The sequence below is a fragment of the Scyliorhinus torazame genome, chromosome 13, assembly GCF_047496885.1.
Source record: "Scyliorhinus torazame isolate Kashiwa2021f chromosome 13, sScyTor2.1, whole genome shotgun sequence".
Classification (NCBI taxonomy): domain Eukaryota; kingdom Metazoa; phylum Chordata; class Chondrichthyes; order Carcharhiniformes; family Scyliorhinidae; genus Scyliorhinus; species Scyliorhinus torazame.
In genome coordinates, this window is record NC_092719.1 from 116,846,619 (window position 1) to 116,865,552 (window position 18,934).

At 46.1% G+C, this 18,934-nt stretch overlaps 1 protein-coding gene across 2 annotated transcripts in view; it reads right to left on the reverse strand.

Moving 5' to 3' along the window:
- Positions 1 to 8,958: 8,958 nt before the first annotated feature.
- srgap3 (SLIT-ROBO Rho GTPase activating protein 3) overlaps positions 8,959 to 18,934 on the reverse strand; it is a 978,679-nt gene continuing 968,703 nt past the window's right edge. For both annotated transcript variants that reach the window (XM_072472097.1, XM_072472095.1), the window contains exon 22: positions 8,959 to 18,869. In XM_072472097.1, coding sequence (XP_072328198.1) covers positions 18,450 to 18,869 — 420 coding nt within the window. In that variant the 3' untranslated portion in view covers positions 8,959 to 18,449. The remainder of the gene's footprint in view (positions 18,870 to 18,934) is intronic.

The following is an 18,934-nucleotide window of genomic DNA, read 5'->3' on the forward strand; positions in this document are numbered from 1 at the left end:
CTCTATTATAAATGACATCATTAGACAGTACAGAGAATAATCCAAGCAGAAGATCTGCAAGAATGGCACCCACCATCACGAAAGGGCAGCCTATCATAAGCACTGCAGCCTCCCGGTAACAGTGAGAACCGTCCAATCTTGGAGCTCAGTGCTACTGGACTACCCAATCAGAAATGGCAATGCCAAATACCACTGTGCTGTGCTGTAGTTCTCTTGTTGATCTATACATGTCTTATCGTACAAAATATACACTTCAGATTGCAAAGGAAAGTGCAGTGCCATTACACAAGAGGGGATCTTCAATCCCAACCACACACATGGCTGTGGAAATAATTCATATACTCAATAAACTGCTGTGAGACAGACTTGCTGCAGATGACATTGGGTATTCTGGGATCTTCCAGTTTGGCAAAAGGTGACATTGCCTTTTTTAGAGGTTGCAATACTTTGGTTTTAGGTTTCTCTCAAATTGGGATCCACCTGTTCTGACATTGCAGATGAACACTTATAAATATTGCTGTGTTGCTAAATGCCTCTTGAGCCTGGCCATAATCTAGGCTGGTACTTCAGTGCAGTACTGAGGGAGTGCTATGGCGTCTCTCAGAGAAGATACTGAACTGAAAACTAGTTCGACATGAAAGATTCGATAGCACCATTTTAGGGAGAGCAGTGGTGTTCTCCCAGTATCCTAGCCAATATTTATCCTCAACCAGCATCACTGAAGCTGATTTACCTGCTCATTTATTCCTTTGCTGATTTGAGAGATCTTGCTGTGTGCAAATTAGGTGTTGTATGTACTTATATCCCAACAGTGGCTACACTTCAAAAGTACTTAGTTGAGTTTAATATTCCGAGGCCATGCAAGGTCATGTTTCAATGCAAACGGCGGGATTCTCCGTTCCGGAGACTTAAGTGTTGACGCCGAGGTGGACTTTCACAACAGCAAAACTGGCGCCACACCTGGACCGATTTAGCGACTGTTAAGGGCTAGCACCGGTGCCACGTGAAACACAATCGATTCCAATGTGAAACGGTACCGGATTTGCCAGATTTACGACTGACACTCAGGGGGCTGTCAAGCTGCACCTGCATATACACACTTCACTCTCCACACACTCCATCCCAGCCAACAAGATGGCATTGGTTGCGCTGGAACGCGCCCATCCTACTGATGGTTGGCTGAGACCAGAAGGCATCTTGGGGGGGGGGGGGGGGGGGGGGTTGGAACGACACCTATACATCCTGTGGCCTAAGTTCACAGCGGGCAGTCAGCAGCATGCGTAACTGCATGGCTGCCTTGCAGGCTACTTCAATGGTGTACCGTGCCCGTCCACCTCGACCCCACAGTCTACCTCCTAGCCACCTCTCGCTAGTCCCCCAAGGCACTGGCAGAACAGTAGCATAGTGTTATCACAATTGCTTCACAGCTCCAGGGTCCCAGGTTCGATTCCCGGCTTGGGTCACTGTCTGTGCGGCGTCTGCACGTTCTCCCCGGGTATGCGTGGGTTTCCTCCGGGTGCTCCGGTTTCCTCCCACAGTCCAATGATGTGCAGGTTAGGTGGATTAACCATGCTAAATTGCCCTTAGTGTCCAAACTTGCCCTTAGTGTTGGGTGGGGTTATGGGGATAGGGTGGAGGTGTGGGCTTGGGTAGGGTGCTCTTTCCAAGAGCCGGTGCAGACTCGATTGGCCGAATGGCCTCCTTCTGCACTGTAAATTCTATGAGTACTGGCGGAAGCCCCCTGGCCAGCGGCACGACTGTCAGCAAACTATGGAGATTTTGGACACTGTCAAAATCTCCTCAGCAGCCACGGCACCTGTTTCATGGTTTTTAAAAGCACGTGATCCTCGATTTCGGGAATTGGCCCGGTGGGGGCCGAGAATCACGGAGGCCCAGGAGAATACCAGATCGGGACGGTTAATGATATGCCAACAGCGTTTACTGTACATGCGGAGTGGAACGCATTGATACCACTGTCGAGACATCGGAGAATTGCGATTTGGTGTGAAACTGCCGCCCGCCACGATTTCAGGGCCAAAACCGATTCTCCGCCCAATTGCGTTTCCTGATTCCGGCGTCAGCCGACCGAGAATCCTGCCCAAAATCTTTCCTTCACCATCGCAATGTAAATGTAAGGGATGTGAAAATTGATGGGCAGCATTCTCTCCAGGATACAGGCTGTGAGAAGTTTGGATATTAAAGGTGAAACTACTGACCATCAGTGATTTTTGGCAGCACAGCTGACCCAGAATGACTGTCGCCTTTTCTCTCTAGCACAAGAGTCATGGCATTCCAAAAAGGAATTAACGGCAAGTTCTGTGACAAGATGTGATGAAGATGCTACATAAATGCCAGCAATTATATTTGAGGAGTTGAGCGGGCCCCTTAATTTATGGGTGGTTTGGACACTTTTGAACATCAGAAAATTGACAAGAAGGATCTGTTTTCCAAATGACACAATGATCTAGCCATAATATGGTCAATTCACCAGCCTGGTTTCCCAGGAAGACTTGCTCAAACAGATGTTAATCTGGTGAGAGCAGCTACAAAACGAAGAGCATATATGTTGGTGAATTTAGTGTGGCTGGTTGAGGTATAGCTAATGGCCAGGACCTCAGGACATCCTGATCTTCCCCTGTTTATGCCTTGGATTATTTTACATTATTATGTTAGATATATTAAGACTAACTATCAACGCCCCATCCCAATGATGGCATGTCCGACCTTGCAGCACTCTCTCAGTACTGCTCGGAACACCAGCCTGGAGTATGTGCTCAAGCCCTGGAGCACCACTCAAACTCACAACAGTCTGACTCTGACAAATTGCATTAACTAACCTTATAACCTTCAATCAGAGCAGAGAGACAGAGAGAGAGCATAGAAGGGGTAAAGTGGCACTTGACCCAAGCCCCTTCGGAAAGGCCTTGTAAAGAAACTACCCCATAATTGATCCAGTCTTTCCATTTCATTTAAATTCTAAATTACTGCTCCTGTGAGAGCTGGAGAAGGCATGTTCTGAAGACGTATCGGCCTATAATGTCTATGTTAATGCTGGGTTGTCTTAGGTAGTGGCCAATGAGGCTGAATAAAAAAATAAAATCAGACCCAAGGCATTTCAAACCGCGGTGACCTAGCGGGCCTAGTTTTGAGCCCGAATAAAATTGCAAATTCCAAATTAAAGAATTGGGCATTTTAAATTAAACAACAGTCATATCCGGCAAATGGCCTGCTGGGAATTCAGATTTGGCCAAGTTTGAATATAGAAACTCAAGACAGGCTGCCTGTGCATGTCCTGACCTTCCCTGTCAATCGCCCGTCAAGAGATCATCGCACCTTATCGATATGCACCGGTCTATTGTTCGCAGCCTAAATTGAGCCAGACTCCTGGGCACACCGAGTTCCCGCCGTTATTTGGTAAGGGGGTATGTGCAGCCACACTATCAAAACAGGTCATCAACCAGATCATTGAGAGCTGGGTTTCATTTGAATGTTCCCGAGGCCTCATTGGCAGGAAGCCATGGGGAGTAGCAAAAGGGCGCAAAGGAAAATGGGATTAAAAATAGACACTTGGGGCACATCAAGAGTGAAGACACAACATGGGAAGTGACCGTGACCATCTGAAGACTACCCAGAGAAGGAAAGAAGAAAGAAGTTGCCAGCGCGACCCACCTTTGTGACAACGGACCGGAGGGACTCAGGAATCTGACCTACCCTTCAGCCAGACCACCTTTGCGGGTAGTATAACCGAATCTCGGGGTGTTCTTGTATACATATTTGAGTTAATTATGGGTTAACTTTGTTTAATAAAGATTGTTGAACTTGTATTTGTGTTCATCCTTTGTTCTCCTCGCTATTAAAAGACAACTAGGTAAAACATTTGGATAAGTGAACTGGTCGAAAGTATCTGAATTGGATAGATACAACAAAACCAGCATTCAAGTTAGGCTGTGGATCTCCCTTTAAAAAGGGGAAATAGATAATTGGGTTTTATTCCTCTTTAGGCCATGGTTCCATTCTGTGACCTTAATGCTCAGTGGCCAAGCAAGGGCTCAAGGTGGTAACAGGAAGTAGACAGGGGACCTTTTCAAGACGTTATTCATCGGTATAGCAAATGTACAATATCTTCAGGTTTTCTGATGGTACATTAAGGGGGAATAAATCAGCTCTGCGGGAACGACACTGCTTCCCCTGTCTAGTTGGGGATGAGAATCCATCATGTTCCACCCATCATCCCCCCTGCTCCTGTGAAGGAAAATAAATGGGATTCTCTCAAGGCCCAGTTCAGGGCAGCAAGGCTGAAGGCCATGTCAGAAATACACTGTTTTTGGTCTCTCAACACCAGTGCTACACTTTGGGTGCAAACCCTCGTTCTTTCAATCCAGTTTCATTTGAATGCGCCTCACTGCTTCCAACCACAATCATGCTCGAGGCCAAATTCAAGAAACTGAATATTGAGAGAGGTGTTGGGTATTTCATTTTTGTCAGATCACTTTTCAACAGTTTTCTGCTTTTTTTCTTCTCTTCTTTATTCAGCTTGGAATCACACACACAGGCAGGCCACTGTGGCTTGGGCCTTGTTTTAAAGTGTTCAGCAAATGTGAAGGGAAGCAACAGAAGTAAACAGTGGAGGGATGTCGAAATTCTATCCCACTCAAGAGTAACTGTTGTAGATTTGATTGTTGGTGAACACACTGATTCACTCAACTGTGTCTATACTGTAGTCTGGGAGTTGGTTTAGCTCAGTTGACTGGACAGCTGGTTTGTGATGCAGAGCAAGGCCAATAGTGCGGGTTCAATGCCCGTACCGCTGAGGTTATTCATGAGGGCTCGCCCACCTTCTCAACCTTGCTCCTCGCCTGAGGTGTGCTGATCCTCAGGTTAAATCACCACCAGTCAGCTCTCCCCCTCAAAGGGAAAAGCAGCCTATGGTCACCTGGGACTACGGCGACTTTACTTACTTTACTTTTACTATACTGTAGCCATAGTTACATGGACAACACAGTTATGCCCTGAATGACACAGCAGAGGAGTGCACTTGGCCTATATTGCTGGGCCAATTCTTTGAAAGAGCTATGCAATTATCACCATTCCCCACTCTTCCCCCATAGTGTTGCTAATTTCTCCTTTCCGAGTATTTCGCCAATTCTCCTCTGAAAATTACCACTAAACCTGTTTCCATCTCTCTTTCAGGCAGCATATCAGCTACATCTGAAAAAAACACAATTCTCATTTCCCTCCTGGTTCTTTTGTCAATTACCTCAAAAGGCAGGAGATTGAGTCTTGGCAATGGGCAAGCGTTATCCCTTCAACAAAGATATGCCATCGATTTAATCCATTCTGCAGGCAGGCTCCCACTGGGAGTGAATACTGACACTCCATCTGCTACCCACCTGCTCACCGCTGCACACATTTGACATCCACTCAAAAATAAGACCCCACTCTTTGCTTGCGCAAAATAGGAAATGAGGGGGCAGAAAGCGGCAAAATGACTTCCAGCATCGAGACATATGTTCCATAGAGATGACTGGAACGGAATAGAATTGGAACATTTTTTCTCTGTGATGACAGCATCAAGCATTTCTAGATTGGATACATGTAAAATATTCTCTACAGCATATCCCAAACAGAGACTTGCTACAGTTATTCAAGCAGGTATATACTTTCGGTTCACTTGTAGGTGGAGTGAAGCACCCCAAACACCTTTCATTTAAAGGGAGAGTAGCATTATTAGGAGGATAAAGTACAAGGAAGAGTCAGGAAACATTTTTCCTAAAGAAATGTGAGTAAGGGTTGTTGTGCATGGTAAAGCCTTGCGCTACCCTGTGATTCACACAATGGCCCAGTGACTATCCATACGATCGTCTGGGCTGACAATGCTCCACTGTAAATTCCTGAGCGGCACAGAGAGAGAGACGTATGGTCCATCTGCCTTGATAAATTGAAACCAGGACAAAACTGCTCAAAACCCCCTTACCAGAGATCATCAATCATTCCTTTCAGAAGTATTGACACTGGTCAGCTGAACCTCCCGACACTGGGCGGAATCTTCTGCTCCCACCAGAAGCGGGCAGGGGAAGCAGGATTTGTTGGGAGGCCAAAACTTAGTTTCCCAACATTGGGAAATAACTTTGGAACCTTGTTTTCCAGTGTCCCGTGGAGGTATGTCGGGAATAACATTTGCATCTCATCAATGCTCAATTAAAGGCCATCACACAGAAAACTTGTTCCCCTCCAGATTAAACGTACCCAGCAGGAGTTTAGAATGCTCCTGTGGGTGAAGTAGACTTCTTCCTGGACTTTAAGGTCAATAGATGATGCTTTTGTCTTCCTTTCACACTGCCACTGAAAGACACTGGCTGCCTGTAGCATAGGCTGTGGCAAGGCTGGACACCGGTGAGGTGAGGCCGAGGCCAGACTTTGGGGGTAGGGATTTTGTGTGTGTGTGTGTGTGTCAAGGAGCAGAGTGGAAGAGTGAATTGCTGTCCAGGTACTGTTTAAATATAGTGCCTGGATGTTGGAGCCTGAGGTGACAGTGAGGTAGGCGACTCCCTGTCGGCCCAGCCATGAGATTTGATAGCTCCGTGCGGATGCTTAATTAATGAGTTGAACATGCAAGCTCGTGCATGTTCAGTCAACCTGCCCTCCAGCAGAAGTCAGTCCAACTTTCGCTCCCACCATTGGGCTTGCAGTCCCCAGGAAGGAAGATTCCACCCACTGTGTGGAAGCAAGGAAACAATTACACCAATGAGATACAAGCTGGATTGAGGTATGCGTCTTGGGAGGGTTGATTGCTCATTCACCCATGTCTGAAGCTCCTTTCGTAGCACAGGTTGAAATGGGAAACGCTTAAAGAGGCGTCCCAAAAAAAATGACTATGTTTAAAAAGGTGCTGCAGGAGGCCTGATAAACTTGTTTACAGACAGTGGCATGCAAGTACTGTTGGAGGTGACTGGATTGGACGGTTCAGTCCATTGTTAGATTGGCTGATTCAATAAGAACAAAAACTTTAATGATCAGGAAAAGGTCATGTGGCTATTACAGAAATGGAGAGCAAGTCAGGAGAGAGGCTTTGTAGGGTGGGAGGCAGTCACAGAGATAGGAAGTGGTGAGGCTATGGGGCGGGGTGGGGGTTAAACACAAGAATGAGAATTTCAAAGTTAATGGGCTGGATTCTCCGTCGGCGTGATCCTCCGTTTCGCCGGCAGCGCACTCACGCCAGTGGATTTCCCAACGGCATGGGGGTGCCCACAATGGAAAATCCCATTGGCCGGCTGGCGGGATGGAGGATCCCACTGCCGGCTGGGGGGGCGCCGCACCAGCTGGATGGACAATCCCGCCCAATGTGTTTGGAATCACTTCTGTCAGCATCCACTCGGGGTCTCCCCAGGGATAAACCGTTCCAATTATTCCAAAGCTTGATTATTTTAATGGCAGATTATTTTAAAGCTCAGAATAGCCAAGGGATGAGTTGTCCTGCAAACTGACAAAGGCAACCTACTCTCTCCTTGTGCCAGTTCTGGGATTGGATTGAACAAAAACAAAATTCCCGTTAGAAAATAATTCCCAGATTTCTCCCCTGGACTTTGCCCTTGTTCTTAACAGAAATCAAAGGCAGTCGAGACCCAGAAAGCAAGTCGATGAGCACTTTGGGAGGAAGTGGGAATAAGGAGGAGCAATTAAAGAGCAAGTCTGTTTCACACTTAACACAAAACAAGGCTAACAACAGGACTTTCTTTTATATAGCACATAATATGAACAAACGTCATAGTAAAAATTGATCATTCATTTACATTACCAAAAGAATAAAATGTCCTTGTGTTCAAAGGATACTTAAAAAAATAAATTAGAAACCAAAGGAGTTTAATTATCACAGAAGTGAGATTACCGTTAACCTCCATGTATGTGGAGGGACATCACTCCATACAGTCACTACATAATTTACTGTTTACAAGTTAGACATTTGCATTGTGATTAAACATCAAGCCATTTAGCTACTAAGTGCAAAATCTTGGCGAGTGGAATTGACTAATTCTATCTCATCTCGGTTTGAAAACAGTCAGCCGTATGTTTAACATAATTTCCAGCATATCTTTGACCGCTATGAACATTATTTAAGAGACTACAACAGGCACGAGACACTCCAAGGCAGGCTGTCTATGAGAAAGAATGCTTGCTTTGTGAAATATCATCCTTTGGTAGCTCCCCCTGACCCATTGCCTAGCTCCCATATGTGTGGGTTTGGAAGTGTAATATTGTAGTGTAGTTGTTATGTCATGGGATGACCAAACAACCTGGATTATTCACCCAGTTGAATGCAAGTTCAAAACCCATCACAGCCGTTATGAGAATTTGAACTCATTTTAAATTAAAAGGCCAGTTCCCATAAAATTGACCATGAATTATTTGTAAAAAACCCAAGTTGTTGACTTTCGAGAAGAAAACCTGCTGTTCTTACCCAGCTTGACCGAGATGTAACTCCTGTCTCACACCAATCTGGTTGACTGTTATCCACCTGGAGTGGCATAGCAAGCCACCCAGCTGTATCAAACTGCTTTCCGAGAAGTTTTGCCACTACCTTGTTGGGGCAGCTCACATTGGGCAATAAACGCTGGCTTGCCAGCAAATTCAGCATCTTGAGAATGAATCAAAATAAATATGTGTCTAAGCCACTTTCTTGCCCAGAGGCACAGCATTTCTTGTAATTGCTTCATTGGATGGGCACAAATCTCTCAGTTGGTGAAAGCAATGACCTGAGCCTTTCTGATCAGGAAGTTCCCCAGATACTGATACAAGCCTGTGGTTCAGTTGATCTCATTTGGGGGTAGCATTTGGGACTCTACAGTTGACTGCAGTGCCCAAGGCTTCCGATAAGAACATAAAAAAAGTCAAGGTTAAGAAAGGGTCATTCAGCTCATTGAAATCCACATCTCCAGTACCTCCCCACCCCCCACCCCCACCCCCACGCCAACCATGGCTGCATTTGAAACCCAAACAATCTTTTCGCCTGAATGAACATTTGAAAGACGTTTGCAAACATTTATTAACTCTGAGTGAACCAATGCTTCCTACTGTCTAACTGAAAAGCTTATTTTCCACTTATTTAAATTCATGCCATCGGATCCTAAATTTAGTCATACCCTTGGATTTCTTTATTAAAATGCCATAACCACAGGGAAGGTCCTCCTTTTATCTTCCACCTCTCTGCTCCCTTCCCACAACCCTGAAAATATTCCCCAAAGTTACCATTGAAACTGTTTCCACCGCCTCTTTCGGGTGGTGCATTCCAGGTCGTGACAACCCACTGCGTAAAAAAAATCTGTTTTCTCCTCCACTTCCCTCCAGATTCTTCTACCAACTGCCTGAAATGTGAACCTCTGGTTACGAATGCACCTGCCATCGAAAGGGCTCAGAATTTTGAACACCTCTTTTAAGTTTCCACCTGCTTGAAGGAGAACAATGGCAGTTTCTCTTCATCCCAATCACCTTGTTAACCATTTCACCATTTTGAAAGCAATGGTTTGATTTTAAAGTAGAAGTGAGTGGGAGTGAAGCTTGGTTGTTTGAACAATGGCGGTTGAACAACATTGGCAGTTTCACACCGGGGCTGCCCCAATGAGTCCCCAACTAGCAAGTCGTCTCCTTTTGCCAATTCCAATAAATTATGTATTTATATCGTGAATTATTGACCCATTTGAAATACTTTACACCTATCAGTCCATTTTCCCAAACAATCTAAATACCTCAGCATCCCCATCGGACACTGCGATATTATAGGGACAGAAGTGACTCGTAAAGGATCAAGTCTGACACTTTTATACACCTTTCATCGCGCAGCCCCAAAGAGTATCAGTATTAAGGTTGAATGCGAAGCTGCCCACCTAGCCTCCCATGCTCCACCTCAATATTGGGCGGGATCATACTGGGACCAGTAGCCCTCAGTGGCTCAATTCATTCACACTGAATGGCCATCTGGGTCAGGATCTGAAAGGCTGACTGATGGCTCTGGGAACATGCCCCAGTAGGAGTCAACGCTCATGGAACTGTATCAGAGTAGGAATCCGCACCTATGGGAGCCCATCCCAGGAAAAATCAGTTCCAGTTGGACAATATCCCAGCAGAGAGTCAGCGTCTGTGGGAAAGGAAAGTGGAAGCAGAATGTAAAAAAAATATAACTGTTGTCCTTGACCTTTCCTGAGGTTCTCTTATGTTACAGGTGCACACTATACCTAAGGCACAGGCCTGAGCAGGTCTGGTGATTTGTGTAGGCTTGTTTGAATATGGGTGTTTGATGTGGGGGGCTTTAATGTAGATTTTTACATTTCAATTTCTCGTAGGAATCATGAGCATTATGGAAATTTCCACACATTGCACAACCCTGATTGTTACTGACAGGAGCGATTTTCTTAAAGGCCCTTTTATTTTAAGATGTCCATCCTCTCCAGAAGTAGGCTGCAATGATCCACATCTTTCCTTTATTCTGCTACCTATGCCCTTTCCATGGCTCTATTCCTGCTTAAAAACTGTTACATCTCAAACTTATTTCATTTTGGTTCAAAGGATATGGACCTGAAAGATAACTGTTTCTTTCTGGTGTCTGGTTTGCTGAACTTTTACAGCACTTTCTGCAAAGTATCCAAGGTCAATTTTGTGCTTATCAATATCAAAGGAAGCTTGATTGAGAATTGAAAATGTGCCCTCTTTTCTAACCCAATAGGCCAGTTGGAGGGTCAACTCACACTACACTGCCCCACTCTGTTCCGCACCCTCAGAAAAGCATTATGTGCTACAACCATGTGTGTCTCACACACTACAAACACACAACACACTCCACACACATGCTCCATATGCAGGTTTCCTGACCATTGGATTCCCTAGGAATGTTTTTGACAATTGTGCACTGGATTATAGAGGCACATTTGTATTGTCCTAATCCTTCCTGTTGCCAATGTTCAGTGCAGCCAAACCCTGGAGTACCATCAGAAACTTGCCTAAGGATCTAGACACTTCAGAAAACGATACCAAGCCTGTCCTTACAGTCCCTTAAACATAACAAGAGCCCCCACTCCCTTATAAACAATGGGTGCTCACCCTTCACCAAGTGACTTTATAGCTGAATGCACTAGCCAGTGTGACAGCTGTACAAAAAGGGCACATCCTTCTTCTGATGCAGCAGATCCTCCTTCTGATGCTTGTCGCTACTTAGCTGCTTGCTGGTTAAGGGCCTCAGTGACCCTGATAGCAACTCAGTTTTTGCACCACTTGGCCTTAATAAGTCGCATTCTCCAGCTCGTTTGTATATGCAAGTTTCTAATTGTTTGTTTCAGGTACAGGCCACAGAAGTTTTTGTCTGTTGCCTATACCAATATGGCAGTCAGAGCACTTTCTGTTTTTAATGAGCATGCTCTGTTTAGTTCAGTCAATGACCAGTGTGTAAACAGAGATTTCCTGAGTTTAGGGCCCAGACACTTGAGGACAGATCTGTCTATGGTGGGCGGCGCCAACAATTTGGGGAATACACAAGAGGCCAGAATTGGAAGATCGCAAAGTTCTTGGAAGGTGTAGAAATGGTGACAGAGATAGGAAGCATTGAGGCCAAAGTGATTTGATGACATGATTGAGAATTTTTAAAATTGTGGCATTGGTGAGCTCAGGGAAAGCAGATTTACTTGCATTTGGATATGGGTTTTGACCAGGTAAACAATGGCGGGGCAAAGTGCATTTGCTGAGGAACAGGTGTTTGCCATTGGCTAGGAAGCTTGGAATATCCTTGTCCCATTTTACTCCCCATCTCTTCCTCTCCTGATGATGGTCCAAGTCCAGTTACGCTGCATTTGGAACAATTCCCAGTTTTATTCTAGTTTTTTTTCTCAGAAAGGCTAGAATTTAAGGTTTGGTGCATCCTATTTGAGAGTTTCACTCTGGTTGGGTGCCTAATTCTGTTGGTGATTGAGCAATTTCTCTCAATTGCCTGAAGTGAGACAAAGCATCAAGACTGAGCCACAGTCGATGCATTGTGGACCAGGCCTCCTGGTTGAGGCTGGAGGTTAGCTGACTGCTTTCAGAGAAGTAGGGGTCTACAGTTGGTCTTCTTGGACCTGCCTGATTACGGAGGGCATCAAACCAGGAGATGCATCTTCAGACAAGAGTGGCAGTGGTCCAGATCATCAACCTGTCATCTAACAGAGAAGTATGTGATCTGAGGGTGGGGACAAATATGATAGGTGTGGCAATAGTGCATACAACTTAAAACAGCACACATTCAAGCTTATTCCTTGTTCCATACTGGGCGAGATCTCTACTGCCAGGAAAAGAATAGCAGCGCATCTGTACTCCTGCACACATGGGCGTCTGCACACGTATGTCATCCGAGAATGGGAGACGGAACATAGAACTGTCAGCGTGCAGGATGGGTTGCTAATCCATCAGGATTATCCTGGCATTCCCAGGACTTGAACATGAATGTCCAGCAGTGCTCTGAGGAAATCCAGGTAATACAGTGGTTAGCACTGTTGCTTCACAGCGACAGGGTCCCGGGTTCGATTCTGCTTGGGTCACTGTCTGTGCGGAGTCTGCACGTTTTCCCCATGTCTGCGTGGGTGCTCCGGTTTCCTCCCACAAGACATGCTTGTTAGGTAAATTGGACATTCTAAATTCTCCCTCTGTGTACCCAAACAGGTGCTAGAGTGTGGAGACTAGGGGATTTTCACAGTAACTTCATTGCAGTGCTAATGTGAGCCTACCTGTGACACTAATAAAGATTATTTCTTTTTAAAAAACCTTCATTTTCAATTGATGTGGGAAGAAGGCGTGCTTTAAAGAACGGGGATTATGATCAAATCTCCAGATTACATGCAACTGAATTAGCAAATCCTTTGTACATCCCCTTAAATCTCTCGTACAGCTTCCAGAGAGAAAGGGAGTCATGAGGAAGAGAAAACCAGGCCTATTTCTGCTTGGGGAATTCTGGGGGGGGGGGGGGGGGGGGGTGGTGAAGGGGAGTGTTACGTTAGTACCTTGTGCCCCACCCTCACGTGCATTCTGCTGTTACCATGTTGCGAGAGGCGATTATCACCAGGAATCTCCTCGGCATTTCTCCCGCTCCACAGCAACCTCCATGAAAGCCTGGATTACTCCCATGGATGGAGTTTTTCTGCCCAATCAAATGTGAGCAGAGGGCGAGGGAATGGGGTGAAAAGAACCTTTCCCCCCCAGGAAATTCTCAACCCTCGGCTTACAAATTAAAAAAAACAAGCTCAGAGAAACCTCAATCTCCAGCAGTGTGCGACCATATTTTATAAAATCACAGCCCCGCCAACGCTCTTCCTTTATATGTTCTCATTGCTTCAACTGATAACAGCTAACAATATCAGAATAAAGGGAGGTAATTGAGCTCCTTTCAACTTATTCCACTTTTCATTTAAATCATTGCTGATTTGTGTTTTAATTCTGTCTACCGTGCCTTGGTTTCATAACTTAAGCTAACACCAATCTACCAGTCTCAATTTGGGAATGTTCAATTCTCCCAGCATCCACAGCCTTTTGCAGGGAGAGAGTTCCAGATTTCCACTCGCCTTTTGTGTGAAGTGATTCCTGATTACACTCAAATGGCCTGGCTCGGATTTCAATGTCCTGCCTCCCGTGTCATACGGGAGGGTTTAAACTAGTATGGCACGGGGGTGGGCACGGGAGCAATAGGTCAGAAGGTGAGAGCATTGAGGGAGAACTAGGGAATAGGGCTCTGAGGCAGAGCAGACAGGGAGAAGTTGCTGAACACAGTGGGTCTGGTGGCCTGAAGTGCATATGTTTTAATGCAAGAAGTATTACGGGTAAGGCAGATGAACTTAGAGATTGGATTAGTACCTGGAACTATGATGTTGTTGCCATTACAGAGACCTGGTTGAGGGAAGGGCAGGATTGGCAGCTAAACGTTCCAGGATTTAGATGTTTCAGGCAGGATAGAGGGGGATGTAAAAGGGGAGGCGGAGTTGCGCTACTGGTTCGGGAGAATATCACAGCTGTACTGCGGGAGGACACCTCAGAGGGCAGTGAGGCTATATGGGTAGAGATCAGGAATAAGAAGGGTGCAGTCACAATGTTGGGGGTTTACTACGGCCTCCCAACAGCTAGCGGGAGATAGAGGAGCAGATAGGTAGACATATTTTGGAAAAGAGTAAAAACAACAGGGTTGTGGTGATGGGAGACTTCAACTTCTCCAATATTGACTGGGACTCACTTAGTGCCAGGGGCTTAGGCGGGGCGGAGTTTGTAAGGAGCATCCAGGAGGACTTCTTAAAACAATATGTAGACAGTCCAACGAGGGAAGGGGCGGTACTGGACCTGGTATTGGGGAATGAGCCCGGCCAGGTGGTAGACGTTTCAGTAGGGGAGCATTTCGGTAACAGTGACCACAATTCAGTAAGTTTTAAAGTACTGGTGGACAAGGATAAGAGTGGTCCTAGGATGAATGTGCTAAATTGGGGGAAGGCTAATTATAACAATATTAGGCGGGAACTGAAGAACATAGATTGGGGGCGGATGTTTGAGGGCAAATCAACATCTGACATGTGGGAGGCTTTCAAGTGTCAGTTGAAAGGAATTCAGGACCGGCATGTTCCTGTGAGGAAGAAGGATAAATACGGCAATTTTCGGGAACCTTGGATAACGAGAGATATTGTAGGCCTCGTCAAAAAGAAAAAGGAGGCATTTGTCAGGGCTAAAAGGCTGGGAACAGACGAAGCCTGCGTGGAATATAAGGAAAGTAGGAAGGAACTTAAGCAAGGAGTCAGGAGGGCTAGAAGGGGTCACGAAAAGTCATTGCCAAATAGGGTTAAGGAAAATCCCAAGGCTTTTTACACGTACATAAAAAGCAAGAGGGTAGCCAGGGAAAGGGTTGGCCCACTGAAGGATAGGCAAGGGAATCTATGTGTGGAGCCAGAGGGAATGGGCGAGGTACTAAATGAATACTTTGCATCAGTATTCACCAAAGAGAAGAAATTGGTAGATGTTGAGTCTGGAGAAGGGTGTGTAGATAGCCTGGGTCACATTGAGATCCAAAAAGACGAGGTGTTGGGTGTCTTAAAAAATATTAAGGTAGATAAGTCCCCAGGACCTGATGGGATCTACCCCAGAATACTGAAGGAGGCTGTAGAGGAAATTGCTGAGGCCTTGACAGAAATCTTTGGATCCTCACTGTCTTCAGGGGATGTCCCGGAGGACTGGAGAATAGCCAATGTTGTTCCTCTGTTTAAGAAGGGTAGCAAGGATAATCCAGGGAACTACAGGCCGGTGAGCCTTACTTCAGTGGTAGGGAAATTACTGGAGAGAATTCTTCGAGACAGGATCTACTCCCATTTGGAAGCAAATGGACGTATTAGTGAGAGGCAGCATGGTTTTGTGAAGGGGAGGTCGTGTCTCACTAACTTGATAGAGTTTTTTGAGGAGGTCACTAAGATGATTGATGCAGGTAGGGCAGTGGATGTTGTCTACATGGACTTCAGTAAGGCCTTTGACAAGGTCCCTCATGGTAGACTAGTACAAAAGGTGAAGTCACACGGGATCAGGGGTGAGCTGGCAAGGTGGATACAGAACTGGCTAGGTCATAGAAGGCAGAGAGTAGCAATGGAAGGATGCTTTTCTAATTGGAGGGCTGTGACCAGTGGTGTTCCACAGGGACCAGTGCTGGGACCTTTGCTCTTTGTAGTATATATAAATGATTTGGAGGAAAATGTAACTGGTCTGATTAGTAAGTTTGCAGACGACACAAAGGTTGGTGGAATTGCGGATAGCGATGAGGACTGTCAGAGGATACAGCAGGATTTAGATTGTTTGGAGACTTGGGCGGAGAGATGGCAGATGGAGTTTAATCCGGACAAATGTGAGGTAATGCATTTTGGAAGGTGTAATGCAGGTAGGGAATATACAGTGAATGGTAGAACCCTCAAGAGTATTGAAAGTCAAAGAGATCTAGGAGTACAGGTCCACAGGTCATTGAAAGGGGCAACACAGGTGGAGAAGGTAGTCAAGAAGGCATACGGCATGCTTGCCTTCATTGGCCGTGGCATTGAGTATAAGAATTGGCAAGTCATGTTGCAGCTGTATAGAACCTTAGTTAGGCCACAGTTGGAGTATAGTGTTCAATTCTGGTCGCCACACTACCAGAAGGATGTGGAGGCTTTAGAGAGGGTGCAGAAGAGATTTACCAGAATGTTGCCTGGTATGGAGGGCATTAGCTATGAGGAGCGGTTGAATAAACTCGGTTTGTTCTCACTGGAACGAAGGAGGTTGAGGGGAGACCTGATAGAGGTCTACAAAATTATGAGGGGCATAGACAGAGTGGATAGTCAGAGGCTTTTCCCCAGGGTAGAGGGGTCAATTACTAGGGGGCATAGGTTTAAGGTGAGAGGGGCAAGGTTTAGAGTAGATGTACGAGGCAAGTTTTTTATGCAGAGGGTAGTGGGTGCCTGGAACTCGCTACCGGAGGAGGTGGTGGAAGCAGGGACGATAGTGACATTTAAGGGGCATCTTGACAAATACATGAATAGGATGGGAATAGAGGGATACGGACCCAGGAAGTGTAGAAGATTGTAGTTTAGTCGGGCAGCATGGTCGGCACGGGCTTGGAGGGCCAAAGGGCCTGTTCCTGTGCTGTACATTTCTTTGTTCTTGTCCTAGTTCTAGAACCCTATAGCAGAGGAAGTAGTTTGCTCGATCCACCTCATCGGTTTAAACTCCTTGATCAGCTCACTCCTCCAAATAGAGGCTGCTGTATTTTTCTTTTGTCACACTCTCTCTGGGAACATTGCAGCGGGCACTAAATCTCACAGATCTGTGCAACTGTGCTTAGTTACCAGAGTTCAGCAGTTGGCAGTGTGCATGGCCTTAGTGCCTTTCATGTGACTGCGGTGGGGGGTGGGGTTAGAGGGCAGCATTACCCAGTGGAGTACCAAACCCCTCCCTCAACCTGCCAATGAAACACGTGTTGACTGCAGGACAGCCTTCCACAGTCAAATTGCTCACCCGCATTCACTCACTATCGAGGAGAGAAGTTGAGTGAGATAGCGGAGGACTGCCGATCTGTCCCCAACAAAGGTAATGCCTTGGGGAGAGAAAGGGCATACCCAGACAAACTGGAAAATAAAGAACGTGAATGCTGGGTCTATCCCACCCTGAATGAAAACACACAGACCTGAGGGGACTCCTGTTACATACATATAATATGGAGTCAGTCGCCAGCTAAAGATCACCCCCATCCGTACCAAAGTTTGCCACCCTATAGCCTTAGTACACTCAATTATCTCGAGTTTGCAGAGGCAATATAGGCTGTCTCAACAGCTGAAGGGATGTACAGAAGATGCTCTGTCACCTTTCACCTTTGAGGGTACATTTTCCATGTTGGATACATACAGCAGCTCATGTTAGCCATGCAGAACTATTAATCCACGGCCATCCCCCCTAACCCAAAAAAGAAACATCCTCCCGCTCCAGCAACGAAAATAAGAACCTTAATGACAATGTGCGTATGTCAGGAGAGATGATGAAATGTCACACTAAATGTCATGTAGTCCCTCTGCCTGTTTTAGTAACACTGTACATTGAAAACATTTTCTTACAAAAGGAATACTACATCGATTAATTGCTTCACAAAAAGAAGTAGGATAAGTTAAACTACATTATTTAACCACAGACTCTGCCTAATTTCCATATTATTGTTACGTTATACTGCATTAAGTACAACTGCATTATTTATTAATTGTTAAATCGGTAATACTGTGCTACAATATTTATACTCTCCCTCCGCTCATTACGAGCAGGGGGATCGAGGTTTTTGTCCTCTTATGCACAGCGTCGATCCCAGGTGCAGGAGTCGACCTGCGGCCTGAAACCTCAACTGCCGAATGAGTGGCTCCTGTCAGTGTTAAAGGCCAAACTCCTGGCAGATGGGGCTAATCTTGGTCAGTCAAAGCTCGTCAGTTGGCTGAGACAACGCATACTCCTTTTTTCTTCTGGTCTGCTCTCCCCTTTTCTCTTTTTTTTTTGTGTTGTTTCTTTCCTTCACTCGCATGAACGCAACCTCTGCGTTTCCTTGTATTGCTTAGTTGGCAGCTCATCCGAGCCTGCTGAGGATGCGCAGAAGGGTCATTATCTGAGGTAACCCTGAAATTAAGTCCTTTTTTAATATTATATATTTATATATATATGGATATATTTTCCAGTGCTGATTTGTTGCTACAGGCAACCCTATTTCACTGGGCGAAATAACTGCTGCACATTTACTTCATTGTAATAATAAAAAGAAAGGGAATAAAGCAGTTCTAATCTTGGAAGGCTTCCTTCCTGCATTCAGGTAGTGCTCCGGACTTAGAACCAGGCCTGAGGCCTGAGATCTTCCCAGCAAAGTAGGCCCAAGTGGCCTCCTCTGTCACGGGTGTGACGATCCCAGGCAAGTTATGTTACATGGTGCCTGACTTGTCTGATGTGCTGTTGGGAAATATCTTCTCAGTGGGGGTGACCGCTGGACTCCCCATCCCAGAGCTGCTGCCACTGCTGCTGGAGCGGTGCTGGATCACAGGCCTGACAGGCCTCATCGGCGGGGGCCGGAGCTGGGAGCCCGCCAGCCTGGCCGACAGAGCTGGCTTGAAGGTGGTCATCATCTCGCTGGACGAGCTGGAGCTGCGCCTCATGGCTGCATCGGGGTCACGGATCATGATGGTGTGGAGCGGGCTGGGGGGTTCGGAGTTCACGGCCCCCGTTGGCGGGTTCTTCATCTGCTCCAGAGTGTCAAGCACCACATCGGGTGCCTGCTTCGCGGTATTCTGCCTCTCCAGTTCACGCAGCTCATTGAGGGCCGTGCTCATGGTCTTCTCAATATCCTGGCCAGAAACAAAACTGAAAATTATTCAGTAGCAGCACCAACAAAAAAAATCACTCTCGAGTG